The 10,663-nt window shown below is 44.4% G+C and overlaps 1 protein-coding gene across 1 annotated transcript; it reads right to left on the reverse strand.

Annotated features, from left to right (window-relative positions):
* Positions 1-10: 10 nt before the first annotated feature.
* Positions 11-8,467, reverse strand: tonsl (tonsoku-like, DNA repair protein). The gene is made up of 28 exons (XM_037241817.1): positions 8,214-8,467; positions 8,026-8,121; positions 7,548-7,690; positions 7,283-7,463; positions 7,058-7,187; positions 6,807-6,978; positions 6,606-6,720; positions 6,283-6,434; positions 6,020-6,172; positions 5,823-5,948; positions 5,142-5,340; positions 5,009-5,064; positions 4,845-4,934; positions 4,583-4,655; positions 4,336-4,499; positions 4,128-4,251; positions 3,820-4,058; positions 3,196-3,661; positions 2,920-3,122; positions 2,736-2,842; positions 2,512-2,668; positions 2,366-2,444; positions 1,937-2,244; positions 1,142-1,313; positions 891-1,066; positions 688-761; positions 462-595; positions 11-383 (listed from the first exon to the last, which is right to left on the reverse strand). The coding sequence occupies exons 1-28, from the start codon at positions 8,236-8,238 to the stop codon at positions 184-186; spliced, it is 4,314 nt and encodes a 1,437-aa protein (XP_037097712.1). The 5' UTR covers positions 8,239-8,467; the 3' UTR covers positions 11-183.
* Between the last annotated feature and the right edge of the window lie 2,196 nt (positions 8,468-10,663).

Consider the following 10,663-nt stretch of genomic DNA (forward strand, 5'->3'; position numbering starts at 1 on the left):
ATAGGACAAACTTGAGCCTCTTTAATTGTTTTCCTTGGTTTTTTAACAAGTACACATCTAAAACTAAACATTTATATAAAAAATACAATCACATAAATAAGTTAAACATGTAAGTAGTCACACAAAATGGGAATTGTGAGATAAAATATTGCTGCATTCCACTAAATATCTGCTACTGTAAGGTCACGAGGAGGTTGTAGTAGAGAGGAAATACGCCGCTTTTCGGTCTACAAAATAACCGTGAGGTTGATGGCTTTTCCAGCTCTGCTTTAAAGCCTGCCGGTCCAGCTTGTTGAGGCCTTGAGAGCAAAGACGCAGGTCTTTGACCAACTCTGACAAAGTGTCCAGATCCTCGCTATCCAAAGGTCCTGACACCTGGCAACCTGATGGCGGTGCAACAAATAGAATTAAAGTATCCACACTGGACACCCTTTGATTTGTCACAACCATAAACAAAATACCTTGAAGGTTTAGTAACGTCAACGGGCGACGCGCTTCTCGGAGGGCGCTGAGGATGCTGTGGAATCCTACTGAGGTGATGGATGGATTTCCTGACAGGTCCAACTCTACTAGGTTCGGATATGTAGAGAGACACCTAAAAAGACAACAAGACAATTTTGACAAAAGAATATTTGGGTTGCATGTAAAAGTAATCACCCCCCCCACAATTGCCTGTATCAGACAAACCTGGCCATGGTCGCTGCACTGCTATCGGTTAACCCATTAGCTGCCAGACTGAGGTGTGTTAGTGAACAGTTCTCCTAAGGACAAAAACATTTTTATTGCACATCATTATCATGTACTTTATAATACATACAGTCGATCAAAAAATCTGTAGGTCCATTCAGGGTGCAGGTTTACTTCTTGTAATGACACGCTAGTGCTTGTACCTGTGACAGGAGGACGGTGAGGTGCTCCAGCGCTGGGTGATCAGTGGTGCCTCTACGCACAGCAGACAGGTCCAAATGTGTGAGCGTGTGCAGAGGCAGCGTTTTCAGCACAAGCTCAAATCCGGTGGAGCCCAGTGCATTGTGGGAAAGACAAACTGAATTCAGGTGGCCTGTGGCTGTGGGAACAATATCAATGTAGTCATTTACTGTGAGGACTGGTGTGTATCAGTTGATAGGACAAATGTTGCCACCTGTTAGAGCGCTGGCGAGCAGCAAGCGATGCTGCTGCAGGAAGCGAGATGTCAGGCCACAGCCGCGCAGAGACAACTCAGCCAAGAGCGGGCAGGTGGACAGCAGTGAAGACAGAGCCTCCGATATACTGTCACCCAGCGGGTTCAGGCTGAGGTTCAACTCCTTCAGACACTAACAGGAAAAACAAAGAACAATATTTTGAAAGAGTCACATCTATAAATCACTGCTATTTAAATGCGTGTATGTTATCTTTGGCAAAATTCAGGGTGGATGTAGGTCAAGTTCCCAAAAATGTTCTGGAAAAATATGCCTCAAATGTCAAACAAAACATGATGTGGGACGACAAAAAAACTCTACCTTGTTGACAAAAGCATCTAAAATTAACTTGTGTGTTTTCTTTTTCTTCTAATTTTATGGTGTCACCCCAAGTGAGGGCGAAGAGACAAACAAATAACCATAACAAGTAAATAACTTAATTAAATATCAATTACATATTTGTATGTGATTTAGATCAAACATACGGTAACAAATAGTACACTCCACTACACAATTTATTATTGCAGCAATATTCCACTAGGGGGAAGCATCACACTGTTAACACTATTTTTCTATTTTCATTGTCTGCCAGGCATCTTTACTTCATTTTAGTTTTGTTACAGTTATTAAATTCTCTTCATACTTTTATGAAACAGCATCACCGAATAGATTATGTTCAACTTGAAGTTCTTACTGTATATTTGTTTGAAAGAAAAAAAAAAAGTTGGATTCATCACAATCTGGATCAGAGCACTTACTGGAAATGCAGGATGGTTGAGTCCCTCTAAGGCTTTTGCTGCATTCTCAAGCCCTACTCCTGTGACCTGATTGGACGAAATGTCCAGCACACAGAGCCGAGGCATGGTGGCGGCGGTGGCGACCAGCTCGCCGAGGAGCTTATCGTCGAGGCGGTTGCCTGACATGCGCAGCTCGATGAGGCTGTCCTGCAGTTTGAGGGCACGGAGGAGAGCGGCGAGGGATGACGCGGCCAAGCCGAGACCGCACGCCGACACAGAGGAGCTCCCATCCTGCACCTCGCACAGCCGGCTGACACGCTTATTTTCCTCTGCGGGGACAAACACGTTGGTATTTTATTTCCACAATTTTTCTGCTTAAATCTTGTGAGATTAAAAAATATATATAAGTGCATTAAAAGCCAACTTTTCATAAGATGCTTAGTTGCTCACCCACTGCCAGGCTGACACATGCCTTCTTGTAGCGCTCTTGTAGAGGGGGGAGGTCCCAAGACAACACTTCAGCCAACACCTGCGACATCACTCCTGATCAGTCTTCATGTTGTTAGGACAACGATGTCCGTGAATGCGCTCCAAACCTCCTCATTGGTGTGCAGGATAGTCAACAGAAGGTCGTGCGGGGATAGCAGAGCGCCCTCTTTCTGCAGCGACAGGCGAGGCAGCAAGCCACACTTGTGGTAGTAACGTTGCGCTGCCTGGTCACAGAGCCACGAAACCGTGCAAGATTCGGCCTCGCTGCCGTAGATGACAGATTAAAATCACGATATAAACTCGACTAAATGTTTTCGTTGTGTCGTCTAACCTTTGCGGAACTGGGATGAGGAAGATGTCGTCCTGAACTCTGACCCTCATCCTTATCGGCGGAGGCAGTGAAATAGGGGTGGACGCAGCCGGCCTCTGAGTCAGAGGCTGAAAGGAAACAAAATTACACTGAAATACAAGATTTGTGAAGAATAAATACATGAAATACATTATTTTTGTCAGACCTGCGTGTGAATTGGATGAGGTGGTGGAGGAGTCTCAGGTCTCGCTTCGTCATCTGTCAGGGTGGGGCTATGTGACCTGTTGACCTCTCGTCTGCCCAAACGGACCATACCGGGCATCTGAGTCATTTTCACCTGCTGAGGCTTCACAGAGTTGTTTCTTTTCACAGAGGGGCCCCTATTACTACATGGCACAAGTGTAGAACCTGAAAGAATACAATTCAATCATGTAGAAACTATGGACACAATAAAGAGATTAAATATTTCCTGAGTTCTCACTCCTGTAGGACATCTGAGAGTTTGGCGCTCTCGCAGTTGAAGATACAGTTTTGTCTTCCCATGCTCCATTTTGCTCAAGTCGAAACCTTTTCTTTTTGGGCTGACTTTCCACCAAATCATCCACCAGCCAGTCATCAGCCAGATAGTCCTCCTCTGCAACCAGAGCAGATTTGCTGCTGGATGAAAGGCCAGGCATGACGGGGGTGTGAGGTTGTGTTGAGCGGCCTTGCAGGAGGGTTTTAGCGCTACCCAGACCACGAATGGCACTTTGGTACTCGTCCTGGGCAAAGACGAAGGAAGCAGGTGGATCTGGTCCGCTTTCCATGCCGGGGGTGGTAATTGCCTCTTGATTTGGAGTTGGATCTTTTTGACATTGAGCTGCTGGGACTGAGAGTCTTTGGCGGACCGGATGTAGGGGACTAACAGGGCTGTCGGAGTCGCTGTCATCTGAAGAGCTGATCTTATTCTGAAAACAAATTTCCCCTTTTTGATTCCACTCACAAAAAAAAAATTCATTCCCTTTCAATTGTCATGTACACATTATCGGTCACAATAAAGCTACATGGATAACGAATTGAGGCAGGGTGTTGATAATCATTATATCAATACACCAAGTGTGATTACCCCATAAAGAAGAGCGGCCTCGGTCCCTCTGGCACCGAATTGCTTTGATGAACTGCCGAGCTGCCGTTTCTTGACGCTTGGATAAGCACTGGCCTCTAACCGATTGCTGCTGCTGGGCCAGTCTTGACTGGAGGCGCAACCCCCTTCCGAGGATGAAAGTGGTTCTGAGTTTTCGGCATCAAACAGCTGGCTGTCTTGCAGAGCGTCGAAAGGTTTGGGAGGGGGAGCAGCGACGAGCGCTGTGGACGGAAAGGAAATGAGATCTGATTTAAGAGAATGTTTTGGCTGGGTGCAAAAAAATGAATTACCTCCTCCTGACATCGCCTTCTTTAGAAGTCGCTCTGTAGCTGCACACTCTTGCTTGGCCTCATGGTCTAGCTCCTTTTTGTATGTCCTCTGCCAATGACGGAGTGTGTGCATTGCAGTATCACCCTGACAGACAGCAATGGGTCAAGGTCTTTATGTGGGTGACTCATATTCACACACAGCAACGAGTACACAAGAACACAAACGCACTTTAGCGTTGCGGAGGTTGATGGAGGCCCCTCGTTCCACCAGGAGTCTGGCCACCGGGAAATTGCCGCAGGTCAGGGCGTCATGGAGAGGTGTCACGCCCTCACACAAGTTGCCACCCTGGTCGTTTATGTTGGCGCCGTGGTCCAGCAGCACGGCCACGATGTCTGGATGAAAATGAAGGAGGCAGAGACGGTGGGCTGGCATTCTTTCAAAGAAATATATAGAGTACGGCAATTTTATGAGTTACCATAGTGACCGTGGTTGCAGGCCTCGTGCAGGGGAGTCCAGCCGCAGTAGTCTCTGGGGTTCACTGGGTGGCCCTGATAGCGGTGGAACGGTTTGTAAAATTCACGGTTTGGTTCGTATCTCTATTTTGAGCTCACGGTATGCATCAACTCGAAATAAACAACACTAAAAATAAATTATGACTCACAATGTTTTGTTGCTATGGTAACTAAGGTCATGCTATGACTGCATTCATGAAAATTTTTTATTTTTCTTGGACTCACCTGTTCTACCAGGTACTGGACTTGCTTCAAGTTGCCGTCTATGCATGCCCTATGGAGGGACGTCTCACCCTTCTCGTTCCTCTTGTTCCACTGCAGAAAGAAAGAGTGCGGAAGAAATTGATCACTGAAGTTGCGGGAGAGAAATAATGCTTCTTCTCTCTCACCCGTCCTGCTTTCCTCCTTCCGGATACCATCTTGTCATATCCCTCCAGGTCGTCATCTGGAAACAATACAAGACATTTAGAGGCCAATTTAGGAGTGTTGGGGGGGGGGGGGGGGGGGTCTGAACAGGCCAACCTGAGTCTGAGAGTGCAACATCACTATCATCCAGTGGTTCACTGTAGTCCATTTCCTCCTCTCCATCCTCCTCTCCATCACTCCCATCTGGGGTCCAACCATTAGAAGCACACAGCTCCAGCAATCTAGTTTCGGTGTCATTTGCGTCTGACGAGCTCTTTCGCTTTTGGGCTGCCAACCATAGCCTCAAAACACGCTTCTGCAAGGGAGGGATGCACATGCACATTTAGAAAGAGTTCCATGCTGCCCGCAGCTAAACGATTACCAAAATATCAGAAGCAGCTATCAGTGCAAGAGTCTTCAGAAATGAATGTCATCACCAAAAAAAGTCTGCAAAGGCACACAATCCTGATGTAAAGGCTGTCTGCTACCATGGGAACACGGATTTTAAACTGCAGTTCGAATAGGGGTGGGTGCCATGTCTTTTTCTGTGACTGGACTCATCTTGGCTGTCTTTAAAATGTGACAAGGATGAGCATAGTAACCGATGGTTAAGAATCAATTCAAAGGCAGAACACAATTAATCAACAATTGATTTAAAGACAGTCCTGGATTAATTCAGTGAAAAACCTGACTGTAACCAGTCGATTCAGTGTCTAATATTTTGTGGTCAGTAATGGGAAGTTGATCCAGAGTTAATCAGACATTCCGAGATTCTCCCGCATGAAGAGGCCTACTAACCTGTAACCTGGCCTGCCCACACATCTGAGCGCAGCGAAACGCCGCATTATAGCCGCTGTCCTGATCCTCAGTGGCACTGCCACTCTCCTCCTGTGCCGCTGCGATGTTTAACCAAGTGCTACATTCCTGACACACGCACAGATGAGGGTTGACGTGCGAACGAGAAATTTCCCCCCATCAATCGGAAATCGGATTACCTCGGCCGGGCTGCCCTGCCGTAACGCCAGCTCCTGCTTGTAGTGATGCACGGCCTCGCTGTGCCGCCGTAGGTCAGTGAAGGTGGCGGCCAGAGACACGTGGATGACCGCCAACTCGCGTGCTGGCTTCCCCAAATCCTCAGCTCCTTTAAGCTAATTAATTAGCATTCATTTAAAATCCGGATGCATTCATTTAAAAAGTCCATTTATTGATCACATTTAAAATGGGATTAACTGAAACGTGCAGAAAAAAGAAAAATCACCTGAGCTCGATATGCATCCAGGGCTTTGTGAAAGCAGCCGACCTTGCAGTAGAGATCTCCGAGCTGTTCCGCCAGCCCTATGGCCTCATGGGAGCTTAGTTTTCTGGCTTGATTTTCCCCCAACTCCTCTTCGAGCTTAAAACCCCGGTCGGCTATGGGAGTGATTTTTTAAAATAAGTGTCACTAGTCAAACAACAGTTAAATGCAATGTATATTGTTAATAGCATTTCGAGAACAGTCATAAACAAATCATGGCTTAACACTTTTACACACAATAAATTGAATGTAGTATATAAAAACAAAAAACAAGTGAGCTCCTTTACCATATTTAAACATTTTCTTCATTGCCTGTTTGTCCTGTTGCTGCTGTGAACCCAACAAGAGGGCTTTTTTAAGGGATCGTCTTGCAGCTACAAAATCACCCAAAGAAAGCTGGACCTGCGTGTTAAGAAAACAAAAAAAAAGGCAGAAAAAGAATTTTGAATTTTAATCGCCCCATTTTATTATCCCTTTCAAGTTGTCACCTTGCCGATGCAGTGGAAGCACTCGCTTTCGCTGAACTTGTCCTTCATCTTTCGGGCACATTCTTTGGCCTGCTCGAGGCAGCGCACCGAGTTGGAGTGCTGGCCGTTGCGGAAAAAGATGTTGCCCAGGTTGTAATTTGCTCGATAGAGATCTTCGAGCAGCCCACTCTTCCTTTTTTAAGAGCAAAAGAGAAGAGAGTTAACAGCAAGATAATTGTTGACTGTTGAGATTACAGACTCTCAGCTCTTACTCTGCAATGAAGACACTACGTCGGATGAACTCGCTGCAGCGTTCGGGCTCTCCCAGGTGGTCATAAACCAAACCAAGATTGAGAAAAAGTCGAGCTTTCATTTCATGAATCTCTCGCTCTGGTACTGTCCCTTAAAAAAACACACAAGGGCAGGTAAACATTACGTTTTTTTTTTTTTTTTATAAACAAAAGGAGCTGAGAGCAGCAGCAGCAGCAGGTTCACACCTTGAAGATCATCTACAATATTGAGGCTCTTTCTGAAAGCATCTTCTGCTTCTTTGAGACTTTTCCTCGATTGGTCAGATTCGAAACAGAAGAGGTAAGTCCGTCCTATTGTGGCGAGCGCCCGCTGCTCCTCAGTGTGATCTCCAACAGAGCGAGCCAAGTCCAGGTGAAGGCGCTGATGCTACACAAGACAACAATGCACTTAAGTGTGGTCTCGAGATTCTATTTGCAAGTGAATATTTATATTTAATGTACATGGACTCACTTTAAGTGCAGTCTCGATGTTCCCCAGCTCTGCATAGCACTCTCCGATCTTACGATTTGCCACGGCGCGTCCAATTACGTCGTTTAACACTTCAGACAAAGACAACTCCTGCTGGTGCTCCTCAATAGCAGCTTCATAGTCACCTAGATGAAAGAACCCCCCACAAATCACACCAAAACAACCAATTGAGCACTGAATTATTAAAAATATATAGTATACTTAATTGTTCCAATAATATTTCATACATGATTTTGTACAAAACAATATTCCTCTCAATGAATGCACGCAACAAAAGTGGATGTGATTATTATTCTGATTATTCTTCTCATCATAATTATTAACTACTTAGATTTATATAGCACCTTTACCACCAGCATGCGATGTGTTGGAGACAATTCAACTTAGACGAAACTTTTGCACTCGATATTGTGGTGATTTATATCCGTGAAGCAAGGGTAAAAAGAAATCGTGCGCTTGCCGTTTCTTGAAAGCAGCTCTCCAAGCTGATTGCAGATGTTAGCCTCTTCTTTTATGTTATTGCTGTCTTGGGCTTTGCTTTTCGCTTTCTCCAACACTGCACAACAACAATCGCCACCAATGACAACATCAGGAACGTAGCAATCACTGCAAAAAGCAAACCAGCAGATCGATCAAGAGAATACTTACACTTTTTCTCCCGAGAAAAACTCATCCTGAAGTTCAAGCAAGGCAAGCCAGCTACTAACTTGCTAGCAAATGACTGACTGATCTTGGTGGAGCGCGCTCAGCTGTATGTGTTGCGTCGAAAAAAAACCTAATTGTGACTGAGTGACAGACACTTTTACGCGTATTTTTCATTAAAATACATCGTTGCCGGTAGTTTACATGGCTGATCGCAAACTGGTACTGGTGCCGTTTGACACGATTATGTGTTGCCTTTCTGTTAGGAAACTTTGCAAAACCCCGCCAGCGCGCTGCCAACCAATCGAATTTATATACATTCACCCCAAATTTAGACTGTCAGGCAAACTTCTTTTAACTTACTCCCGTGACGTGTTTTAAAAAAAAAAAAACTTCTTAAATAAAATTTCAAAATCTGTTTGGTGATAAGCATTCCCAATGGTGCCTTAACTAGAGGTAACATAGTTGTAATTTATGCCTGTAAGTCAAAAATGAGACATATATTATAATTTATAATTTGATTGGCTACCTGGGGACCACATGACACATGACGCTTCCTCCCAAAAACAACTGTTATGTTATAATCTGTTATGATCCTCGACAATAGTGACATTTACGTATACATTTATTTTATTTCTATTTTTTTAGGCACAACACTCATGTGTGTGATGCAAAGTGAAGAGTCAACTGTCACATCATGTTTCACCACTGTGATAATCAAGTTTTATGTTATGGTTTTTGAAATAATTACCTTTACTGATAACATTTTATTACGAATATAAATTAAAAAAAAATATTTGGGTGAAAGTAGAGGAAATATTTGTCCACCAACAACATTGAAAGGCAGAATTAGCGCCCTCGTTTGACCCATTCAGTAATAACCAATTAATCAGTTTTTGGCTCAAGGGCCAGATTTGTTTTTTTCTTTGTTTGTTTTAATGGACAGATGGGCCAGGCTACTTTTAGATCATGCAAAAGACCATATTAGAATGCATATGTAAAATTTGTTTATTGTGATAAAAAATAATAATCCTCATTTTTAAAAAGAAAGTGACCTGTGGCTTGTCCCATCAGGGGATTGCCACAGTGAGTCACTCCAATTCAAAATCAGTTTTTCTAATCCAACCGTCTGTATGGGGAGATAAAAAACGAGAGAAATAAATAATATCTGTGGTGGAAGCGTGGGAGACTTTTCAATTAGTCTTTCCAGATGCATAACTGTGATCGAATGGGACAATTTCAGTGGATGTCAGATCTGAAAAACTGGCACGTCCTCAGAATATTTTACCCAAGCCAAAGACATAATCACTCCCCCAGACCATCATAGATGATATCTATTGAACGTGTTGCTGATAAAACGCATTGTTCTTTTCCTCTTTGACGCAACATCAATGATTTCCAAAAACAATTTGAAATGTGGAATCGTCAGAGCACAGGACCCTTTGCCACTTTACTTCCATCCATCCATCTTAGATAATCGTGAACCCAGAGAAGCAGTTACCGTTAAATGACAATGTTTTTTTTTGTCGTGTTCCTGAGCCAAAATGAGCCCTTTGAGGATGCTCCTTTACTATCCAATTAACTTGTGGAATGTTCCAAACAGGTGTTGTTTTTTTAGCATTCCACAGCGTTCTCCATCTTTTATTTCAGACTCCCTGCTGCTTTATCTCACCTAAATGCCTTCGCTTTGGCTTTGACCTTTGTGTCATGGAAATAACGACACCGACATCCAATTATGACAGAAACATGAATGGCATTCAGCTGCATTGTTCATTTTCTGGCACATTTTTGTCATGGTGATTAAGTGGTTTACCCTTCAGTTCTGAGGTTGGGGGTTCCAATCTGGGCTCCAGCGTTCCCGTGTATGATCTCATGTGTTGTCTGAATTGTCCTTTGGCATAGTATAGAAAAAGGATGAATGGGTTTTTGTCGTGACAGGCTCACAAGGAGTTAACTAGCCTTTCGCATGTAACTCAGGCCACCCCTCCAAAATGCCAGCCTCTGTGAGTCTGCATCTCCAAAGCGTTGACCTTACAAATGAGCACGCTGCATCATTGTGGGAATTGGTTCTTCTGGGCGGCGCAAAGTCGAGTCGAGAGCACACATCAGTGAGTGCAGCAGAGAGGCAGGCACATCCGCCGCTCGCTGCAGGGATCAAATCTGCACCATCTGACGCTCAAGGATTTATGGGTTTAGTCAAAATTGCTTTTCCCACTGTGGAGATTAAGCACCGGAGGACATAGGATGTTTTCCACCCGGGCCGTAGAATAAACCAGTTTGGCTTTGCTTTGCTTTTTTTGCTCCTTTTTTTTCCCTTCTCTCTTTCAACGTTGGAGCTCAGGCGCTGGCTGAGGGAATGCCTGAGGAAGTAGTTGGAGCCCAAGAGAGGAGCACGTTCTGACTGTCTGGAGAGAGAGAGAAAGAGAGAGAGGTCCGTTCTCCGGGGAATGTGAGCC

Source organism: Syngnathus acus, chromosome 22, assembly GCF_901709675.1.
Source record: "Syngnathus acus chromosome 22, fSynAcu1.2, whole genome shotgun sequence".
Taxonomy (NCBI): Eukaryota; Metazoa; Chordata; class Actinopteri; order Syngnathiformes; family Syngnathidae; genus Syngnathus; species Syngnathus acus.

Coding starts and splice junctions, on each gene's coding strand:
- tonsl (XM_037241817.1), bottom strand. CDS start 8,238: ATGAGTTTTTCTCGGGAGAAAAAGT. Junction 3,123..3,195: donor CTCTCAGATGTCCTACAGGA/GTGAGAACTCAG, acceptor GTATTCTTTCAG/GTTCTACACTTGTGCCATGT. Junction 762..890: donor TCACCGTCCTCCTGTCACAG/GTACAAGCACTA, acceptor TTTTGTCCTTAG/GAGAACTGTTCACTAACACA.